Source organism: Diadema antillarum, unplaced genomic scaffold, assembly GCF_040938485.1.
Source record: "Diadema antillarum isolate AM-2024a unplaced genomic scaffold, OU_Dant_1.0 seq00000118_RagTag, whole genome shotgun sequence".
NCBI classification, from domain to species: domain Eukaryota; kingdom Metazoa; phylum Echinodermata; class Echinoidea; order Diadematoida; family Diadematidae; genus Diadema; species Diadema antillarum.
The window spans coordinates 713,994-738,004 of record NW_027271199.1 but is presented as its reverse complement, the minus strand read 5'-3'; the positions used below and the strand labels follow the sequence as shown (position 1 = coordinate 738,004).

At 40.1% G+C, this 24,011-nt stretch overlaps 1 protein-coding gene across 1 annotated transcript in view; it reads right to left on the bottom strand.

Moving 5' to 3' along the window:
- The window catches only part of LOC139727080 (uncharacterized), a 90,602-nt gene that overhangs the window by 5,169 nt on the left and 61,422 nt on the right, over window positions 1-24,011 (bottom strand). Inside the window, exons 72-89 of the mRNA XM_071638058.1 lie at window positions 22,658-22,877; window positions 21,700-22,047; window positions 20,450-20,662; window positions 19,721-19,871; window positions 13,687-13,835; window positions 12,838-13,094; window positions 11,889-12,224; window positions 11,140-11,299; window positions 9,789-9,969; window positions 9,195-9,304; window positions 6,836-7,072; window positions 5,665-5,990; window positions 4,928-5,108; window positions 3,820-4,068; window positions 3,042-3,319; window positions 2,194-2,447; window positions 1,191-1,479; window positions 352-553 (exon numbers count right to left, since the gene is read on the bottom strand). Coding sequence (XP_071494159.1) covers window positions 352-553; window positions 1,191-1,479; window positions 2,194-2,447; window positions 3,042-3,319; window positions 3,820-4,068; window positions 4,928-5,108; window positions 5,665-5,990; window positions 6,836-7,072; window positions 9,195-9,304; window positions 9,789-9,969; window positions 11,140-11,299; window positions 11,889-12,224; window positions 12,838-13,094; window positions 13,687-13,835; window positions 19,721-19,871; window positions 20,450-20,662; window positions 21,700-22,047; window positions 22,658-22,877 — 4,141 coding nt within the window. The remainder of the gene's footprint in view (window positions 1-351; window positions 554-1,190; window positions 1,480-2,193; window positions 2,448-3,041; window positions 3,320-3,819; window positions 4,069-4,927; window positions 5,109-5,664; window positions 5,991-6,835; window positions 7,073-9,194; window positions 9,305-9,788; window positions 9,970-11,139; window positions 11,300-11,888; window positions 12,225-12,837; window positions 13,095-13,686; window positions 13,836-19,720; window positions 19,872-20,449; window positions 20,663-21,699; window positions 22,048-22,657; window positions 22,878-24,011) is intronic.

Genomic DNA, 24,011 nt, shown 5'->3' with positions numbered 1-24,011 from the left:
TCATGTGTGTACATTGTAGGTATGCATGTCAGCTTCAATGTATGCACATTCAGTTTGCATTAGATAAGTGTAAATGAGCGAGGAGACGGGAGATATATGAAAATACACATGGATGCTGCATTAGGACGACACCACTGTACGACAGCTGTGTATATGCATTACACAGGGCACCAAATCGCCCGTTGAAAATGAGAAGAACGTTAAATGGTATCGAACACTGATGGCTTTAGCGGCAACTGAATGCCCTTCTTATTCTCACCAGACGAAATGATAATTTGGCATATAGGCTTAGAAAGGAAAAGGGAGCAATGGATGAAATAGCAACAATGCTAACAACAATAAGAAACTTACGAGTGACCCATGAGATGATGGTATGCCCACAGGGCTGCCTGTTTGGATGCACCCAGGTGGCAGGGACCATACCCTGCTGTAAGGCCATGGCCAGACTCCTGAGGGCAGGCTCCATGGCATACTGGCCTTGGAGGAGGCAGCACTCCAGGGCATAGAGGGACTGACGCACGTGGCACAGCAGGGAGTTGAACCAGTGACACTCCTGTGGAAGACAAAACACCAGTAAATACACTGCTACGAAAGTCATGTAAACTCTGCATGTTGGCAAGCTTTTGACATCTTACACCAAACACTGCAATATGCTTTAGACTTTTGAGAGTAGTGCTTGAAATTAAGGTTTGAAGATGTGATAAAGATTACAGTACAGGATTGAAGAAAACACTTTAGTAACACACTGTAAGTTGGACACTGAACCTTACTGCAACTTTGTCTTGAACTTTAAAAAGGGTCAGCAGTATCCATGGCGTAGTGGCTGATACTCTGACAGACAGCAAATCCTGCCAACAGATTACACTGCGAAGCAAAATGCTTTAACCGTCATGCCCCTCATAAACCATGTGCATGAGAAAAATGAGTTCAGTACTCACATTCTCAGACCTCATAATGAACAATAAGGATGATTTGGCAAAAGAGAGGGGAAGAAAGAGCAATGCCCATAGGAGTGTGTAGCAAAGTTATCATGAAAAATAGGAAACTCTTTATATTGAAACAATAGCTGGGAAAGGTCAAATTTTGATTCTGTCCTCTCAATTCAAAATGGTTTGGAGGTCTTCATTCTGTGTAGAACATAAAGGCACAAATTGCTACAACCTAACATCAAAGTCTTGCATATAATGTACCTGCATCAGCACAAAGCCAATGCTCTGGGGCATCTCCACACTAGCAGCACTTAGCAGACTCATGAGGGATTGTGTGTGGTAGGGGAAGGTGTACTTGGGGGCATCGTTGACGATGTGGACGGGGAGTTCACCGAGGTCGACGATGGAGGGAAGCCTCTCCGTGATGGAGTCGACAGCATTGGCGATCTTGGTGGAGTCGAACGGCGGGTGAATCTCAACAGAGGGAGCCTTTGGTCCAGAGTGCTGGAGCTCGTACAGATTGTCCAAGTAGGACAGGAAGTCCAGACCACTGTAATGGAAAGAGAAGTATGATCAAGATATTTATGTGTTTACCAACTCATCATAACACTACTGCAGATGAACTATTTTGACAGTGCTCTCATTTTCACAAATCAACAATTGCGCGTGCGTGTAAGTGCGTGTGTGTTTGTGAGAGAGAGGGAGGAGGAAGACGTGAATAGAATGTGAGGAAAAGAAGTAACTGCATGGGTCCCTGTTATTCAGTTTATGTTTGTTCGTCACCTGCAGTGTGTTGAATGTAGTGAATGTAAAAGATTTTATAATGAATAATGTTGTAAATGATGTGAACTGTTATCTTTATAATAGTGATGAATAATTTTACAATTGTATGCATTTTCTTATTTAATGAAATTTGTATTGTAGTATTATGTCTTTGTGAACAAATGTTGCAATTCAGCCTTTTGGTTGCGAGAACATGTTATTCAATAAACCATATTAACCAACCAACCAACAAACCAATCAACAGAAACTTGTGAAATTACACATTCGGCAAAGAATGATACCAAAGTCTATGAAATTAATGCTTTAAAAATTGTCTTCAAAAGGGAAAGTCACTGCATTTTTCATCCCAAAAGAAAATAATATTTATAATTACTTTCATTTATATTCATTTTGCACGCTGTCAGTGTCCTTTTGGATCACAAAATCCAATCATGTCTTATAAGTCTCACATTGCAAAAACTACAAGCAGTTGCTCACACACCTTGCTTTGTTAACCAGCTTCTTCACTCCATCATCCATGCCCATGGCCTCGGTGGTATTCGCTGCCTCTCCCCACTTCTCCCCCAGCCAGGTGGCATAGTCACTAGGGTCTACATTGGCAGGAGGGGTCGGCACGGCGACGGAGCCAAGGACCAGCTGACCTCCACTGCGGCTGGTAGCGGCCAAGATGTGGCTGACCACAGTGGAGAGGTAGAAGTGGTCCCAGTGGTCGGTCAGCATGTTTCCATACACGACCTACAAAGAGCACAAAGCACAAAGCCTGCTATCAAAATGGCTCCTCTCAAAGTATGTTATCAAATTGCTTTCTTCGCTTTTCAAACTAGTAACAAGTAGGGTGAGATGCATCATCAGTTAATCTACATACAGTCATGTAGTGTAAACATACTACACATTGTCGCTGGGGTGACAAGACCTTGTATCTGCAATTTCGGTGAAAATGAATCTTTATTTTTTTTTTATCAATGGTCAAATAATGGGTTAAGTGATGTCATGTTCAAATCCCTACTGTCTTACTCCAAAAATGAAGCCACCACGGCATGTCAAAGGCCGCCATGTTTTTTACTCTCCTGAACATTTGACATTTTGTAGATATGAGGTCTTGTCGCCCCAGCAACGATACTGCTTCCCATTCAATCCAGTCAAACTCTGGATAGCTTACGACGATCTACACATTAATGTTTACGACGTATTCAATGAACAAACTATTTATACGTTTGTGTTTAATGCATGTTTGCGCATTTCATCAGTAAATAGAAAAATAAAAATCATAAACATTCTAAAAACTTGCAAGCCTTTGCCATGATAGTTGGCCCTAGACTGATTTCTCACCTCAGTAATGAGAAGACAAAGCTCTTCCAGGGCCCCACTTGGGGCTTGACCCCCTGCTTCCATGAACTTTGACCCCAGAATGACCTCCATAGAGTGGTTGACCTGTACACTGCTGAAGGCCTGGTACTGGGAGAGTCCCCTGGCGCCGTAGGTCTGCCGAGTCAAAAGCACCGCGTGGACGACGCACGCCCCGTAGGCCACGCCTCTCACTGAGGTGCTCTGTTCAGACACAGTCTGCCAGTGTGATGAGTTCACTGACTGGAGAGCAGCTATGGTGGCTGTAAAGGTAAGAATAGAGAAGAGAAATTGAAGCGGAATACGGAAGTATGGGAGGACACAGGGGCTTTGTCTTTTTTTTCCCTTTTCCCAATGTGTAGCTTATCTACAACATCTAATTTCAGAGATAAAATCAACATAAAGAACTTCTTATCACAGTTGTGGTTCAGCTACAATGTACATTTTGTATTACAATAATGATATCACAACAAGATGATTCTATGACAGTAATGTTTGTATTATTCATGGCAGGATATTTCCGGGCTGTGCACAACTGTAAAATGCCCTATGGTGCAAGAACTAGGGGTCCTTTTGTTATTATTTGATATTAGTAGATGCACAAGACTGTAGGCTCAAAATTTATGAAAGGCCAAGGCAGCTTTTTTTGTCTCTCTTTTTGGTTCGGAAATAGTCACTGAAAAAAAAAAAAAACAACAACAACAAAAAAAAACACTGTGGCAGGGGGAATCCGTCCCAGCTATTTTATGGTGAAGTTACTTACCTGTTTTCAGCATGTCATCCTTGCTCTGGGTGACAACGGGAATGCTTGCCGTCCCGTTGGTCCCGCTGAGGACACTGCCAGCCGCCTGGCCCTCCTCTCCCTCCAGGAGATGGGAGCCTACCATGTCCCAGGAGACGATGCGGACACACTGGAGGAGCTCCTCAGGGAGATTGGACGAGGGCTCAGTGGTCAGCCAGATACAGGCCCGGGACTGACCATCGCTGGAGATCGGACTGAGGCCGAGTGGACCTGGAATAATGTGGGGGTGGATAGCATGAAGTATTGACATCAAGGCTAAGTGAGGTATACTTTGGTTTCAGGGGTCGGCAGTTTTCAAAGTCTAATTCCATTCTTCTCTCTGTTTGAATGCCTTTGTCTAATTTCTTTGCTATTCAACTAAATATACACCAAGCACAGGTAAATGTTACAAAAAGTAAATCTTCCTGTGTTCTTCTTGTGCAGAACAAAGTTTGTTTTGTTCTATTTGCTGGTTGTTGTTTTTTTTTCTCTAGGTTATCTAGCACAGTATTAACAAAACAATATTCAATCTGCATGATGCAAAGAGTAGGATCTGAAGCCTAAATCACAAAGTCTCTTGGTGTACCATGTTTTTACCTCCCTTCCAGCTCTCATGACATATACATTGTAGCATACCACAGCTATAAACAAAATTACAGTGAAGAAAAGTAACCATTAATGCCAACAGAAAATCAAAGTGCTACCCATTAGTACAGCCAGCCAATGCATAAAGATGGTACCAAGTACACTTCATTTAAACAGCTCTAAACAGGCCATAGTTTGGAATGGCAACTTAGTGGAGTTTCACAGTGACTTCACAAAAACATGTCTATACTGGTATTGGCAATCATATGCTGTATTCTAATTTGAATTTTGTTGTTTTTTTTCCTTTTAATGTGTTTAAAACACCGGTATTAAATGTTATCACATCATTGTCATTATCATTTTTTATTGGTAAGGGTACAGTACTTAAAGCATGAGATGTACATGTAGTTTTATGTATCAAGCACCCAGCTATGTTGCAGACTGATGTTAAAGTGCTGTTTGAACAGCCAGCTTTCTGTCTGTCTCTAATCCCTACAAGTCTCACCTCCAGTGTTTCCAACCCGTATCAGCTGGCCCCTCAGGTTGGCAAGGAAGAGTTTGGAGGCCAGATGGAGGTCTTCAATGACCAGCCAGCCATCCCTGTCAATGGTGCCATCAATGGCTACCTCCACCTGCTGCTCTGTACCCTCATTGATGGCTATCCTCTCAAAGGGGATGCTCTTCTTCTACAGGGTTACAAGAAAATCAAAGAGATAAAATCAAACATGAATATACTACTACTACTACAATTAGTAACATTCTACTACTATTTTGACAGACACACCCGGGATCCACTGCACAGTGTCTTGTGAAATACATCTTTCTATCAGCAGTGTTGCATTTCATTTCTCCTTCCAGAAAGAAACTTGTACATCTGTCCAGATAGAGGAAGAAAACCTTTATACTAAGTTGCTTGCATTGCACAAGAACCAGGAATGTACATCAGGAAAATTTAATGCCATGAGGAACTTGTGATCATCCTTTTCCTATCTCACTTGATTTACTGCTATGCAAACACGGGTTATCCCTTTCAGTTGTACTGTAAATTCAAGTGCAAATGTCATTATAATCATTTCCATTACAATCTACAATGATAACATTTCTTCTATTGCCTTGTGAAGGTGAAGAGAGTACAAAGCTACAGAAAATCAATAGCTTAAAAATCACAGAGATATTTCTGCATAGATTCTAACAAAATTCTAGCATGTTGAATGAGATTTTTAAATTGTAATCAACACTTACCCCAGCGTATGTCTCTAAGATCTCCACAGGTCTGTCAGTAGACTTGAGCTCGCTGGGGAGACGCTTGTTGCCAGCAGCCGGGGACGGCGGCATGAGGACCACGATGCCAAGGCAACGGGAGGCGGAGCCTATGATGCTGCCTAGAGACGAGGGGAGGGGCTTGACGCAGGTCAGATGCCGCTGGACGTAGCGGGAGGCAGCTGCAGGGAAGCGGTCTGGCCGCAGCAGGCGGAGGAGGATGAGCTGGTGGAACTCGTTGAGACCCCCGAGGTCTGGAGAGCTCTGGACCGACGTCTGACCTCTTTCATCAACTGGACGCTCCTCACCTAGGTTGAACAGAGGAACATAACACATTATTCATCATGCATCTCATGAAAATTCTTAGTATAAGTGCCTACTTCATCATCCATCATCACTTCATCAATGAAGTGACAAAAAGGCAGCACAAATGGTTCGGCCATGTTGTTCGGATGCCAGAGAACCGATTGCCTCCGAGGGCATACAGGAACAACTTTGACACTCCCAGACCATCTGGACAACCCCATTGCGTTGGAGTGACCAGATTAGAAGTAGGATGATACAGGACGCTGAGGAACTGGCCAGGGATAGAGGCATATGGAGGAGGGTTACCCGAGGGAGCGCAAGGGGACACCACGTCCTGTGCCATTAAGTCAAGTAAGTCAATAAGTGCCTAAATTGAAGAGTCATTACAAAATTCAATTACTTGATGTGCAATCCTGTCCTGAAGTAGAACCAAAGTCCAACCTGAATTATCCATACAAAAGAATTCAAATTGTCGCTTTATTTTCTCCTTGAAGATGAAAACAAAGTTTAGATCACCTGTTGCATTTTCACTTGCTGAAGCCTATGTACATTCTCAAGATGCAGTCAAGCCTGTTTATAACAGCCACCCAAGGGAGAGAGAGAGAGAGAAAAAAATGCTGTTATAGACAGGTGGTTGTTAAAGACACATTTCATAGAATGCTTTTTCTCTCGAAGGGTATTATTTTTAATGGTCGTATATGGCAGGTGACCACTTTAGACAGCTGGCTGCTATGACAGGTGTGACTGTCTTTTGTAATGGACTGTTTGTTGTTGTTGTTCATTTTCTGTGTTTCATATGATGATATCCCCTTGCCATCTTTGGCTCTAGCATTGATTCTTATCTCACCTGCTGAAGTGACCGGTCTGAGGGGCAGTGAGAGTCGCTCCGGCTCGGATGAGTTGTACCACACCTCCCATTCTTCTGGCATCTCGGCCACCTGGACACAGAGAGAGTCCAGGGCCCCAGGCAAGACCGAGATGGCCAAGACGTCCTCCCACTTGTCAGCAGGAAGGAAGGGAGGGGGCGGGGCATCACAGCCAAAGTCTAGTAGGCTCAGCTCCATGTTGCCGAGCCCTGGGTTGCCTAGGTAACAGAGGAGAGGACACCGATGCACAGTGTTAAGCATCATCTTTATTGATTCATAATTTTTCTTCTGCTCCCATGAGAAGCAAGTACATGTACATCAAGGTATTACTGAAGTCGTGTAGTACTTCATGTGTATATGAACATGTTAGTGTACAAGCAGCACAATGAGAATATTATACTCTGTTTAGCAAAAAAAAAAATACTTCTGTCAAATGATAGTACACAATGAAGCCAAAATTCATGAGTATTACAACATGTCATACTGAATTACACCGTAATCTGACTTGCTACTCAAACACACTCACATCTGCAAACAAGGACATGGTATGCAATTGAATGTTTTTTACATTATCAGGCAAAATCAATAGGATTTATTGTTTCTGCATGTTCCAATGATGAGAGCTACGATTTTGTAGCTAACAGTTAAATGCAAATTCACACAAATGTAGTAAAGAAACCTTGTAACATACTCTACCAAAATGTTGATGCCTACGAAATGGTTCGATATCAACTTGTACATGTATATGACAAGAAGTGGATAGCATAATTATGTTTGACTCAATCGAATATGTTGTATTTACAGAATTAAGGTCTTGTGGGAGACACACAGACAAACAGACTATAGTAACCAGACACTGCAGACTGTGAGACAGACAGAACAAAGACAGACAGGTGTCAGATAGACAGCTGATAGACAGACAGACAGACAAGACAGACAGAGAGACAGGTGGGACAACAGACAGACATAATTACAATTATAGTATATTATATCTATGTAGTGAGAGTTACAATTTCTTGTCAAAAGTAAAGTAAATCCTGCAAGTATGCAACAGATACACAAGTCATGCATTATTCACCTTTTTCTAATGAAATGTTATGATATGATTGTGCTGTGACATTTTGAGCAGCTGTTGTAGCTTAGCAGGTAAGAATATTGAGGATCCCAGCTCAAATCCCCAAAAGCAACCATTGTTCCCCTGGGGGAGGTAAATTTTCCTCAATACCTAGTCCTTGGAATAGAGGGGGCTTTCAGCCATCACTCCTGGGGTTGCTCACAAGTGTTCATTGCGTTCATAATTAAACAAATCATAATTTCAAATTCTTATGATATGGAAATACAATGAACCTCATTGGACCCGACCAAAAAGCAAACTGAATGACTGCAATTAAAAACTGACATAAACATTGTCAAACAGTTTTTATCAATGAAAGGATGAAAACCAGGTTGTGTTGAGTATGGTTTTTAATAATAAAATGGTACTGTAGCTAAAAGATTTCTAAATAAATTCATGTGTTATCTTGCAAATGTGGCTACTACATGAGGAATACATATAACATAGATAACATTGATAGGACTGGAAATGAGTTCTGTGGTCCCACCTGTTCTGTTTATTGGTAGAGAAGTCCTACTACCAATAAGACACCGTAGCGCTACACCCCTACTATAGGGCAGGGAACCTTGGGAATCGAGGCGGAGTGCAGAGTAGAAGAACACAGCAAGAAAACAGGGAAATTAGGAATGCAAACATGAAAACAGGAAGAGAGAAGGATAACCAACAAAGTTAGAAAAAGACAGTTGTGTTAAAGGTGCTAAACATGTCCTCAATTCTCTCGAAGTTCAAGGGTGAGAATAAAGTCAACAAACAGTGTTCAAGTAAAAAGAATTACAAGGGAAAAAGTGATTTCATGCAATCTTCAAAATCATGACACTGTGAGGCAAGTAAAGTGAACAAGTGTGTCAAAAGAGAATTAGGCTGACATGCACACTTCAAACAGGACACTGGTTTAAAAGCACTCAAGTCAACAGGTCAAAATCATGATTTCTGATTAATATTTTCATGATCTCATTTAGCCATGACGAAAAGAAAAACACTAAAACACTCCACGGGACTTTGTGCAAAACACTCAAAACATTATTCAAACAAACTACAGTATGCAAACAAAAAAGTAATAAAGAAGACTACAGAATGTTCACACTCAAAGAAGAGAACTACACATTCATTGTACTAGTAGTGTACTTTCAGACACTTCTACGCATGTGAACAGACTGCACTCAAAGTAAGGGGTGCTTCAGGTAAGGTGCAATGGTTACTCACGAGTCTCTCAAGAGATTTCTTACCTTGGAGCAGGAGGGCCAGTTCCTCCTCAGAGAAGATGTTTGTAGTCTCATACTGGATGTTGATGCAGAGGAGTGTGGCGAAGAGGAGACGATGTTCATCATACAGACTCCTGAATGATGAGAGAGAAAGATAGACAAGATAGAGAGAAAGATAGAGAAGCACACATTAAGGGCAAAGAGAGAGAAGTGGAAACAAGTGATTAATTTTTAATCTGTCAACAAAAATTCAGCATCAAAATCAAATCAATAACACCTGCATATATGGTATAGCCCTCCCCCCTCGAAAAAAAAAAAAAAGAACACATACAATTCACATACATTCACTTTTTCAGCTTTATATGAAGGTGAGTAATCCTCAATTGTGAACTATAAAGGGGCTATTCAGCAGCAATTAGGTCACAAGAAACACCTTAGATGAAATGGAACAACAAAAATATGTGGAAGAAGTATACTCTTGCCCTTCTCATCCACCCGCCTATACAATTAACACAAGCCCCCCCCCCCCCCCCCCCCCCCCCCAATAAAAAAGACAAAAACATAAAAATAAAAACATCCAACAAAATGGTGCACAATGAAATGCAAACAGAAACTTACTGTCTAGTGTTCTGGAAGACTGTCTGTGTGAGGCAGTCTACCAGCTGCTTGACCTGATTAGCTGACAGGTTGTTGTACTCCATGCCATTTGTGGGGAAGGTGGGGACATCAGGTACAACAATGTCTGGTGCTGTGGTCCGGGGTGTACCCTCCTCTTCTTCCTCATCTTGTTCAGTACCATCTGAGATTATATACATTATAAAAAAGAAACATAAACAAGTAAAAACAGTGAATTCATATTGAAGACATTCTTGCTTATTTTCATTGCAACTGTTTGACAGAGTGCCCTGCATCAATGTAGATAATCATGTTGACGTAGGCAATTTGTTATTAATCAGTTGCAGTGAATTCATACATCATACAGAGAAACTAATGATGAACATCAGTGACATCCTGGTATGCAACTATGTTATGATAAATATGAAACTACAAACACAGTATATTGTACACTATGGTGCAATCATGTACCTCCATAGTTTAATCCTACTAGTAACTAATAACCTGTTGAGGACGAGCTGATTTTGCTTTAACTCACAGTTCCCATAGACACCTGCTACAGTATACTCAGGATTAGTCTTCAATAGGTTAACCTGCCAAGCTTTTTAATCACCACTCACTATAATCCATCCCAACATAACCTACAATGTAGTTGTATACAGTATTTAGTAAGCCCACTCAGGTGTAACAATGTACCCTGGATAGTCAAACAGGGAGGCCACTGTGCCACAATAGGGGTTAGGGGGATTACAGTGTAGGTAATCTCTATTCATTGGCAAAAAGTTTCTAGTCATTTGTGCTAATAAGTAAAGAAAGCACCCCAGCATGTGTGCCAATCAGAGAACAAAGCAGTCAGGGTTGAGGATTAATCACACTCAAGTGAAGTACACAGTAGCTTGAAACAGTTTAAAATCTAGTTGTCCTGGGTTGACCTTGCAAACTTTAGACATGACAATATGCCCATCTCAGAGGAAACAGTATGCATTTAATATGAAGTTGTATGCACACAAGATTAAAGTAACTGGTATAGTGTGGCATAACTGAACTGAATTTGCAACCTGTTATTGGTGCTGCTACCAGTTACATATCAGGCTAATACATCTGGTGAATTTGCCCATGCTCAGTAATCTGACTCTGACATGACGACAATGCATTTAAAACTGCATACAGCTCTGTAAGTAAAATCATGAATCATTATGGCAGCATCAGTTTGCATAAACAGGCAAAGTTATTCTTACACACATGTACCCCTTATCTGTATATTCCTTTTCATTCCTTTATAATCAAAGTGGTTGTTTCAAAGAACAAGAATCACACAGTGTCAGCATTCAAACACAAAACAAATATCACTCACCTTCTTTTCCTGAGCTGCCCTCTTGTGGCTGGTCTGAGGAAGGTTCCTCGGTGACTGTCACCTTGCGCTCTGACATGCGAGTGGAGGCACTCCCCAGTCTGGGTGGAGGAACGACCTTCCCGTGGTGTGGATCATCTTCATCATCACTTCCATTTCCAGTCTGTGGAGAGAAAAGATGTTAATTAGTTATCTTAAAAAATATGAATCTGAATCATAATCACAACCAAATAAAACTTCACATTGCAGAGTATTGTCCAATTCATAAACTTGCAAGGACAAAATACTCTTAGATTCCATGCTGTTTGGTAACCAGACATACCATGAAGACTGTCCCTACATCATTCCGAGATATGGAATCTCACAAGCGTTTCTTTTGATACACTGTACCTTTATTTCTTTATTTATCATACAATCGCTATTTTTATTTCCTGTTCTTTTCTTGCTACAGATTCAACCATATAAAGGGCCTAGCAAGTACGTACGAAATATGTTTGGCTAGTTTGGCAGACTGGTTGTAAAAGTTCTGCTCAAGTGCTCAAGTCTGTTGCCTGGATACTGCCCTAGTTCAGTGCATATACATATAACTGGAACTTAGAGTAAATGCAAATCTATTTCTGAAATATGGCTCAGGATTTAAATGGAATGGGAACAATTCAAATAGAACTAGAGAATATCAAAGCAGTGAATACAGTGTAAGAGGAGATAGAGAAAGAAATGTTGCCATGGCAACTGCTTCCTCCCCTACTCACATCATCCCAGCCCTCCTCTACCGCCACTTCCTGGGGCAGGTCCTCCCCGACGGCCTGGTCAAACATCCAGAGGAAGAGTGGTAGGGCCAGGCGGTACTCCCGCTGCACCCCCTGCAAGCTCTGCACCACGGAGTAGAGCATGGCGCCCCGCTTGGACACCGGCCGCAGCTGGTCCCGGATGTTCTCCAGCCGGTCCAGGACAGCCTCGGCCTCCTGGAGACGGGCGAAGACAGCCTCCTTGTGGTCCACGATGGAGTTGACGTACTCGGTGTGGGAGGTGATCTCCTGGGAGGATACTTCCCCCTCCAACACCTGAAGGAGTTTGTCCTCCAGGGCCTAGAACAAGGTTGATGCAGAAGATAAATTTCCTCCATACTTCAGTTTCTCACTTTCTTTTCTGTGTTGAGACTTTCATTAATTCAACCATTGAACTTTACTCTAATCATGCTTCATTCTTTTGAACTAAAAGACCATGCCTGATAATCAATACCTTTCACTCTAGATTTGCAACTTTCAAAATCAGGATGTTTCAAAAAGTACATTTTATGTAATACACTGGGACTCTGAGGTATAATATATATTTTAATGACCCTATGTACAAAATCATCAAAGAGTGCAAATATTACTAGATCTACCAAAAATATCAAACATAGTTTTCCTCCAGCAAGATTTATGTCATGTTGCTTACTCTAGGAAAATAACAGAGAGCAGCTAACAGCCCTCTTATTGAATTCAACATGCCATGAAAATAACCATAAAGGCAAAAGGCATGAATGATTAATAAACAACAAACCTATAACTCTAAGAAATGGAATGCAAAATAAAGTGTGAAATTAAGCTGTCATCATAGCAGCAGGCATTACATTCAAACTATCAAAAAATTGGCAATCTTATAAATTGCAACCAAATGGCCCGCCCATTAGAAATTAGACAAAGAAGCTGCACCAACCTTGAGGGTCTGTTTGTGTTGCTGGATGGCCCGCAGGACCCTCTTCTTCTCCAGATAGAGGTGTGGCATGACACGCCCAAAGGCGCGGTCCAGGAGGTCCTCTCTCAGCATCTCGGGGGAGGCGTTGTAGTTGACCAGCGTGGTGGCCGAGGCGGTCCGGGCGCTCAGGTCAGGAAACATGCAGGTGGTGGCCAGGGTCACACGGAAGTTCTCGTGACCCAGCAGACGGCGGCCGCAGTACTTGATGAGGCGGGCGTCTGTCAGGTTTTTAATGGGAGGAGAGAGGCTTTGCTGATTATTTCAAAAATTAAATTTCTGAAAATAAAGTGCTCATGATGACACATACAATGTACATAACGTAGCTCTTCACAAGTTTACACATATGCCTTTCTCAGCTCCGAAAAGGGTTTTCCATAAGAGATACATGTACAAGTTGTATAAGTAAAAACTAGTCATAGTCACATTGTTATTTCTTTTCTTTATTTTCTTTTTGCTTTTGTTCTTCATAAGTATTCGTTTTTTCCTTATCAATTTCACAATTTGAAGAAGAATGAACTCTATATTGAAAAGTCAGAGCAGCACAAATGTGAAAACATACAGGGCTGTTTAGTTTCGTACCTGTCTACAACAGCCAAAAGAAATCTTACAGCTACAGGTACATCAAGAGAGCCAAAGACACATCAAGAAGGTGAGAGGAGAGAAGTCTTCAAGGTACTCTGACATGGAGCAAGGAGCAATATCTTTTAATAGATATTTGAGAGGGGGATGGGCCGGGAGGGGAACTTTTTACACTCTTTTGTCAAATCATAACACAATAAGTTCAGAAAAGATTGCTGACTTATAATGTACCTCCACTGCCACCTTCCTCCGTTCCATGGTTAGCATGGTGAATGAGTGGTGCTGACATAGAGTCTACACACTCCTCGCTATTCATCATCAACAGAGGGCGTCCTCCAAGAATGGCCTTCTCAATGCGCACCACAATGGATGGGTCAAACCTTGAAACATAAATCATAAGGATACATTGTTTTATTATGGTGGAAAAATCATTAGTAAGACTGCTGTGCCCCAAGATATATTGCAGAGTTTAAAGACAGTGGAATATTACAAAAATAACATTTTAGTTTCTGTATCTTTTTTGGCTCATCTTTTTTTTTTTTTTTTACGTAATGAAAAAAAAAAACCAAGGATTTATGCAAAGAGAGATGAATGGATAGCAACATGAAATGACTATGAAATGCCATGTTAACCTCACACAAAACTTCAAAAACACTAATCTTGAAGTATTTTTTCCCCTTTTTTGATACCTTGTCAGGTGATTGATTTCTTGGACAAATTATTCATTAATCCGTTGAGGGCGTCCGGATATTTTTTCGAATGAGGTGGTCACAGACTTTTTCGCAAGATGTTGTTTTTGCGAATTGACACCTACGCCAATTTTAATGTACTATTACTCTAACGTCTGGCGACATTTTCGTGTGTTGTTAAATTCGCGATCCAACTGTGATTCGAGATATTTGCGAAAATTAAACCCTCACAAAAATAACAGCTTACACAGTATAAAGCCATCAATGATAGTCTTTTGTCTACCTGACACTAAAGACACAAGCATACAACATGTATACCGTTTAATACAGCGTACACTGGAAAGAGACATGCAGATACAGGTGAAATAAAACACACAACAAAAGTCTCACTGGTGAACAGCAAACTGTATCATAAAACATGCATCGCAGAATGCTGAAGCGAATAACGCTAACATGAAATACAACAGTCACAGCAATAATGAATGCAATCAAATCCCCACCCATCCCCTTTTAAAATGAAAAAAAAAATATCTTATCACAAATGTAATTTACTTTTCTTAATGACATATCATGCATAAATATAGCCTAGGAGAAAAGGAGAAGGAACGGAAAAAATTATTTTCTGAAGATTTGGGCCAAACTGCATTTCAGGTACGATCTACAGAACAGTACAAACCACATAAGACTTTTACTCCAAACATGTAAAGACCTACCCAAGTTTATTTTCCACATGACTATGTGTGCATGGATAGTAATGAAAACAATGGGGATAAGGGAGAATGATCAGTTCAGCAACAATAAAATAAAAAGTCAGGTTAGCAGAAACAAGAAAATGATATACAAGCTGTAATGAAGTTCCATCAAGTACAAAACAAAGCGACATTTCATAAATGTTTTGAACTGTATGAGAAAAGAAAAAAATGCATGCATTATATATAACATGTCAATACAGAGGCAGTACATAATGTGAAAATGATGCACAATGCGTAATGTACATTACTGACTTATATTAGGTTTTATAGTAGCTATAATTAGTATCAGCTTAGACAGGAAGAAAGGCAATTGCTGGTAAATATAGGCCTACTTATTGCAAAATGGATGTCAACTATGTTAATTTAAGTTAATTAATTCCTCTCATTTGTTCCAATCATATTCATTCTCCTGTCTTTCCCAGGTCATCAACTTTGTAGTACAAAACTTTCATTCACAAAATAGCTTTGAGAATGTCAATAGAGTATTCATGTACTACTACAAGTTTCTTCTCCCCAAACTGCCATTTAAGATATTTAAGGACTTAAGTCTTTTACATTGTATAAACCAATGTAAAAGGGAGACTTCCCTTCAAAATCATACCAACACTAAATTGACATGAAGTTACATTTCAAAAGAGGGGAGGGGATTGATCCATTACAAATAAATAGCCAACATGTCTATGAAAACATAAGACAAGAAAGTGTAACTTGTAAAACAGATACAAACCTGGGACAAGACACAGCATTTCAAATACAAATGTACTGTGGTGATCATACAACAGCACTTTGTGTGTTCATATCTAATGGTGATGGCTATAAAGTGTGTGTGCTGCAGTACAAAGCAGTCAAAATATTCAAGTGTCAATGGTGATGGGGGGGGGGGGGAGAATAGAAATTTAAGCAGTGCCAAGTGCCTAACATGGAACCGAATATACATTAGCATAATGTGTATGCACACAACTACAACGCCAAGTGTAGAGAATGGATTAAGTTAATCATGAAGTGTAAAAGTTAAAAGTTACAAAACAAATGAAAGTGCATTTGTTTGTTTAGGTGAAGAGTAAGATGAACTTGAAAAGTTTTGTTTGTTGTTTATTTTTTCCTCATCGTCCCTTTTGTTCTTACAATATATCTTATCATCTAGTAAGTAATTAATGCATCTGCCAGTAGAAATCACAGATATTCAACATACTGGCAGTGTAAGAGTACATGCAAAAATGAAATGAAGAAAAAAAGAAACAGGCGAAGAGATGATCATTTTGGAGTGGTAAAACAAAGTACAAGTATGCCTAACATTTCTGGGCACTGTTATAAAGTGTATTCATTACACACTAATGTATGCTTGACACCATGTCACAATAATATTGCCTACATTTTCTGCACAGAGTTCAACCATGAAATCAACCAGGCAATCAATATCATGCAGCAAACAATTAAATCATCATGCAACGCTTACTTCTTTTTTTAATTGAGTCTGACAGTATCAAACTTTCAAACTGCTAACAGAGAGCGAAAGTGATATAGTGTTTCAAAAAGGTGTTCAGTGCAGCTGTGTACTGTGCATGTTTGCCTACAATTCAGTCAGTGTAGTAATCACAGAATGATGTGTCAAACAGAACTACAGGAGCTGTTCACAGTGAATGTGGGTGCAGAAATCCTGTCCACACTTAAGTTTCCACAGCAGCTAATGCAGGTGAGCTCCTCAATATTGCAGTGATATAATATATGGCATGGAATTAGGAAGGGCTGGTTTATGGACTAGCCTAAAATCATGATAAAACCATAAACTGATGGTGACTGTTTGGCGTAACATTTGGATTAGACATCTACTCAAAGATATCAGTTGATTTGTTCAGTTTGCCTATATGTAACCTGAGAAATAAATAATGATGATGACAATTGCTACATGTACTTGAGTCTGTCAGAACATGTTATGGACTAGCCTTGCAAAGGTGTCTGAAGATAGCAGAGATGTGTTTGATACATGCATATAACTGTGCTATGTGCATTTCACAATGTGAATGGCATGATCATAATTAGCATACATGCTTGCTAATGAAATCCCAGTACAGTTCATGCCAAGTTACTGTGCTGCTACACTGTGGGATAGCCTAACAGCTGCTCATAAAGGCCCAAGATATCACAATATCACCAATACCTACTGTACTTTCAGTGCACAATTTGCATGCAAGTTGTAAAAACAGTATCACAGAATCACTATCAATAGCCATAATATGCCAGCTTTCATTTCATTTTCAAAGCACAGAGCAACAAATATATGTTTTGATTTGACGCTGATGAAGTCCACATCACTTTGTTTCTTGATGAATGGTTTTATGAGAGTTTCTGTGAAGGTGGTTTTGGATGGCTTTCCATGTAATTTTTAACAAACTGTAAATGGTATGAATCACATAAAGAAATTTCTCACTAGGGACGATTTGCAAAAAATAATATATTAATTCTCTTCTGTTTTTTCACAATTCAGGGCTTATAGGAGTCATAGTGTCTATGTTTAATCTGGAGCTTACCATACTTTTGCATGGACACAAATGTATGTGGTTCAAGCAGTATGCATTTAAAATGAAGGTGTCATTAAACTGAGTCTTCAAGACACATGAGTGACATGAAACGGAGGTGTAGTGAGTGATTCCTGACTTGAATGTGGCAATATGAAATGTATGTTTTACCATCATTATCGGTTTGTAAATCCTCCAACTCACTACATCAATTCATTACCTACAAGAATTCTTCAGTAACAGTGCAACAGTCTGAGGGAGAAAAATACTGCGTGGAGGCTGTCATGCAATGCAGAGCTCTAGATATCTTGTAACATGCCACGCAGTGTGACTAGGTGAGTGCAAAGCTAGGGGGAAAGTGTAACTGCAGTCTATTGTAATGGGGTGTGTATATGTGCTTCAAAGAGAACATGCAAGTCCATGCAGGGAAGAATCTTACAATTCAAACGTGTCTTTTGAATAGACATGAATTTGCTGGTGACGCCTACAAAACAAAATAGGGGGAAAGATGACATAATCACATGTGAATGTGAGGATAATATCAGAGAGTTAACACATAACAGCTAAAACAATTTCCAAATTAATGCATGCATTACAGAAATCAGGACAAAGTAATGGCCAGTCAAAATACCACATCTCCTAAATATCAAATTCTCCAACACAGCCCACAACATACAGTTTCACATCCAAATTAACTGACAAAAAAAAAAAAATAGATAAACAAATGTATGAATTACAATCACAAGTCAAAATTAAAATACAAACAGACATATTTTAGTTTCCCCAAGACAGTCAAAACAAAAGAAATGACAACATCTGTTAGATTCTAACATAAAAATGAATAAATGGAAAATATAATTAAAGTTCAATCTGAGTTAAATAGCACAAAAGTTTCAATTTTTCATTGAATTTGCATGTATTTCGTATACTAAAAACTCTGTTTAAGTCTTAGCTTTGAATCATAGTGTTAAGTTTCATTAAAGTACATCCAGCATCTAAATATGAAAATGTAAAAAAAAAAAAATAATTAATTAAAAAAAATATTCTTAAAACGAAGGCATAATACTAAAAAGTCTAGTATGCAGGTACAAAAACCTCTCTAGCATATTAACAAACATTTTCAGAGTTAAAGGAATGCAGTCTTTACTTACCATCTGCAGTATGAATTAATCCATATGAGGTGAAAACGATGAGAGAACAGTTGATATGGTGGGTGAACCAGATAAGATGGAGAATGAGAAAAAAGAAACATCACATGATTAAAGGACAAGTTCACCTTCATATACATAAGGATTGAGAGAATGCAACAATATTAATAGAACACATCAGTGAAAGTTTGAGGAAAATTGGACGATCCGTTCAAAAGTTATGAATATTTTAAGTATCTGCGCAGTCACTGCTGGAAGAGAAGACTACTACAGTGTATGATGTCACATGCGTACAACTATATAAGGAAAATAAAAAGAGAATTTCACAAAACTTTACTTTTTGAATAAAGTGCACATTTCTTCCACTTGCTACTGACGTATGTTAAGGGTAATATTATTTCCCCTGCCTTCTGAAAGAGAGAAGTCAAGTGTTCTTTTGTTATGCGAGAAAAATGGAAATTTGTTGAATTTCCTTTTTTCTTTCTTTATATCGTTGTACTCATGTAACATCACAAGCTATAGTAGTCTTTTCATCCAGCCTTGACTGAGCAGAAACTTCAAAATTTCATAACTTTTGAATGGATTGTCCGATTTTGCTCAAACTCTCACTGATGTGTTCTACTATTAATATTGCTGCATTCACTCAACCCACATGTCTATGAAGGTGAACTTGTCCTTTAAGGCAATGCCCATACACCAAAATGACTTGGTATGCATGTATTGAAAAAAAAAAATACATCTGATCATAGGAATGACATTCAGGCACTCAATACACATGTGTACATGTATATCAATGGGACCATACTTTCAGGTAAGGGCATAATTTCTTTTCTTTGCTCAACAGTATTGTGTATTTCTATGAAAGTACAATGTTTCAAGCTTCCTCCTGATAAATATTATGACCTGTAATAAAAAAACAACAACAAACACTTCGACAGTACACTGTCAACTGTCCTAGAGATGGAACATCTTCAATGGTCATGTGATGTTTTATCTTTAAATGGGTGTCAGTGAGGTAAGACATACCGTTTCGAATTGTGATGCAGCACCTGTTCATCTTGACCATGGTTCACCATTTTGACTACACTTTTATTAAGGATATTCTATGATTCATATCAATGGGAATGAAGGCTCTAAGAAGGGACTAGCATCTTTCTAACCTGGAGTGCATGTCAATGTTGACCAGTCTGTGTTGGTAGATCATCCTCCTGAGCCAACGCACACCCTCCATGTCAGGGTCAATCAGGTACGGAGGTCGCTGCCATGACGACTTCTGGATGGCAAGATTCTCCATCTGCCGCAGACTCAGACCTGCAGGGAATGAGGAGGACGAAAGTGGTGAATAAGAAAGAATCTTCTAACTGGGTATAATTCCCTGACTGGCATCAGAGCAATCAGTAACTAGATTTCTTCCTGATAAGCTCAGATGACATGAAGTTGTCAATAAATATTATAGAACAGCTAGAGAGAATCCTGCAAACTCATTGGTTGAAAGCCACGTATCAATGTTTACTGGCAGTACACTTAATCACTGCATCAATAATTACTGACGCCTCGTTTCAGTATGAAGCGCCATATAAATGCAATTATAATTATTATTATTATAATTATCTATGGCAAGCCAAAAGGAGAGACTTGCAAATTGTCACTTGGGCAAAATTTGCCACCATGCTGTAAAACAAATGATGTACATTGTATGTGTCTTGTCATACATCAGAAGGAATTGTGTGCATACGGTAACTATGGAATTTAGCCTAAACCAACTTGGCTTTGTCTCTTGGGTCAAGCATTCCATAGCTACCTTATGCACACAATTCAGACTGACACACTCAGACGCGTGCATCAATTGTACATTGTTCAGAGGCATGAGAACAAAAAAAAAAATGTACCTTTCATCCACCAGTCATGCACACAGTCCTCTCCGACAAGTAACTTGATCAGTGACTGGACGTAGCGCTGATACTCAGACGCTCCAATCTGGGGGAAGGCGTCCACAGAGTAGGCGTGTTGACTCTCAGCAATCCCACTCATTGCTGTGAACCCTCTCTGGGGTACGTCATCACCCGCTGCTGGTTGGTCATTTTGTGGAGGGTCCTGGGCTTCTGTAGGTCACACAAAGAATATCAGAGAAGTGATTATCAGAATTTCATGCAGCGACAATGCATCTCCATGTTCAGGGTAAATATCATTTGCTGTTAAAAATGTATGTATTTTTTATTTTTTGTTCTCAATTTGAAACAGTATCTTATAAATGCAATAAAAAGAAACAAACAGGCTACTTAGTGTACACATGTATCTATGACTCTTTCCAGCAATCACTCATTATTTTACGGTCATCACAAACTGCCACTTTGGATAGGACAATAATTCATATGGTTTTCCCACTCTAAGAGGGTGAAAGGTGAATTTGAATACAATTTTCAAAGAGCAACAAGACAGCTTGAACATTAATTAATGCTTAAAAGGATAGAAAGCATTTAACACCTACTTCATAGATGTGAATTATCTAAAATGAGCCATCTTAGGGTTAAAGGTACACCTTACAAGGTACAACACGTCTAGTGACTAAGCTCGGATGGCTGTAAACACTTAAACTCTTGAAATTTCATGACACATTGGTTCAAACGAACACAAAAACAAAGGGCGATATTGGCCTTAAGTTGACCTGTTGAAGACTAGTCCCAAGTATTGACCGATTCTGTGACGCGCTATGTGTATTTTTAGCATAGGCGCAGCCATAGTGGGTGTATCAGCAGACCCCCCCTCCACACTCCCCCACCCCTCTCCCTACATTAGCACGCGCGCAGAATGAAAAACTGCTTTAGCCAATGGGCGTCTCGTACTGAGTGCGCGAATGCTTGCTTAGTGCGCGAACCTTTGTTACAAGTGCGTGATAAACATGTTGCCCCGGGGTGGGGGAGAGCAGGGGGGGTCGCTGATATACCCACTATGGCTGCGCCCTGTGCCGTAAAATGTCTGCTGCCCTCAACGAACCCGAATCGGTCAGTACTAGGGCAGGTGTCTGTGAGAAATGTGTGGTGTAGCAAAATCAGCCCATCATTAATGGTTAATGTAGCAACACACACATATACTATCTAGTAAATGACCATGCACTGAGTTGAGAGAGAAATGAACAAACCTTGAGTTTGGGCAAGTAGGGCATCCATCTCCTCTTCTTTCTCCTTCATTTCCTGGCTCTTCTCTTCTGTCAATCCCACACCTTCCTCTCCTTCTTCTTGTCCTTCACCTTCTCCTTCTATCTCTCCCTTTTCCTGCCCTCCCTCGCCCTCCTCACGTTCTGTCTGTCCCTCCATCCCGCTCCCTTCTCTATTCGTCTCCTCCATTTCTCCCTTCTCTCCATCCCCCTCTTCCTGGTTCTCTTCATCCTCGTCTTGGCCGAGGTCCAGTGGTGGTACGGCACTCTCAAACATCTCGGTGTTGGCCCTGGTCTTAGGTGAGGTGTGTATGGCCCACTCAACTATCCAACCTATGGACAGTGCACAAAGCAGGAGCAGATTGCTTTTTTACTCAGACTGAACTATTCTCAGTCGATCACCTGAATTAAGACTGTCACATAGATCATTATGAGTGCAATTAACAGTTTGAAATCTCAAGTAATTTCACAAAATATTACCCATATCAAGCAACACAATATGAATATACATGCACAAATGTTGCATCTTCAAACCTCATTTTATGATTTATACACCCAAATGTACACATCTATAGATACCTACATGTAGGTGTATGCTACATTGTATTTTATATCAGCTGTGTGCATCATACAGTACAGTACAGTCCCCAACATGTTAGATTGTCATTGTTTTTTTCTTTTCTTCCTGTTTTCGAGGGGGGGGGGGGGATGCACAGCAATCACTTTTAGAAATCTACAAACTTCACAAGAATTTATTCCTCACGTGGGGGTTACGAGTTACTTTGGAGGTAATCAAATTCTAATATCTGATTAGGGCAAAAACATGTAAGCGGGGTAACTTTCTACATCTTACTACTGTGCTCATGATTTGCAAGTCATGCCTCATTTGCCTTATTTCTGTATGACACCAATTCTGGAGTGCTACCCTTGGTTCTGCTTTTACCTTTCATGGGATCTATGGCATCTATCACCAGGGGGACTCCCCTCTCCTGGAGGCACAGTGGCCAGTGGACGGTCAGCACTGACCGGCGGAACTTGGGGTCGTACGGCCCCAGGTAGGTAGCGAAGGCGGCTGCCATGGCCACGGCGCCCGAGATGGCAAACTCCCGCTGGGGCAGGGACTGGCAGATCTGGATGCAGTGCTGGTGCTCCATGGCCAGGATCTGATGAAAATGAATGTGGAGAGACAGTATCATGGAGATGACACTAATGATGTTTACAATAAGCTCTGTATGCGCCATATTTGCACAATCGATGCAGTCATCAGCATGCCAAGTTAACACATTCTGCTGAAACACACAAACCCGTCCAAACAGATTCTTGATAAATTGCCAAATGTCTAGTGCAGTTGCAGCATTTTTTCACGATTCCATTCCTGTCACATGTAGCATAAATTTTATGTGATGATTGAAAATTAGAGTGTGTTCCCGACTGAATTTGCAAGTAGCTTCTACCAGGTTTCTGCCACCGTTTTGTGTGCAAAAGTCATGCCTCTACAATAAGTAGCTACTGAACATTTGAAAGAAAAATAATGTCATATAATTTACATTAAAGCAAAGCTTGACCTTTTCTCTACAACTTTGCTCATTGTATGTCCACAGTAACAAAAACCCATTCAAAGATTTGACCACGTTGCCATCCCACAACAATATGGCACAGAGGGGTTTTCACCATGACACATACGTAAAAATAAGTTGACCCTTACTTGTGCTTTGTTAGCTGGAGTGTATACTTTCTGCATCAATACATACAGTCAGGTGTATGGAAATTAATTGTTGATGAACAGAGATTATAGAGTGCACACTATAGAGTGTATACTTTCTTCTCGAGTACAGACAGGTGTCTGTAAACTGAATGTCAGTGACCAGAGGTCACCTAATCCTTTAATCCCTATTGTGTCAACATGGCCATGCTGGTAACCTGAGGCACACAATTGCTACACCTGAGTGGGCTTTATACTAACTATACAACTAGGTTTAAGGTTTGGAGGGATTACTGAAAGATGACCAAAAGGCTGGGCGGGTCAAGCTTAGTGCCTGGATACATACAGGGTAAATGGTTGTTCAATGGCTTCTGAGTGCATCATTATGATAGCAATGAATTTTGTGCATTGAGACCCTTAACTGCTTAACTCATCTTGTCAAGACTAAATCATATGAGTGCTGGATGTCCAGTAACAATTAGCACACAGTAGTTCTGACTTGTTTGTCTTGGAATTTGTATAAATATGTTCTGAGCATAATTGTTGAGCACATGCAGTGATATACATTTCATGATTATATTTCACATTTATATTT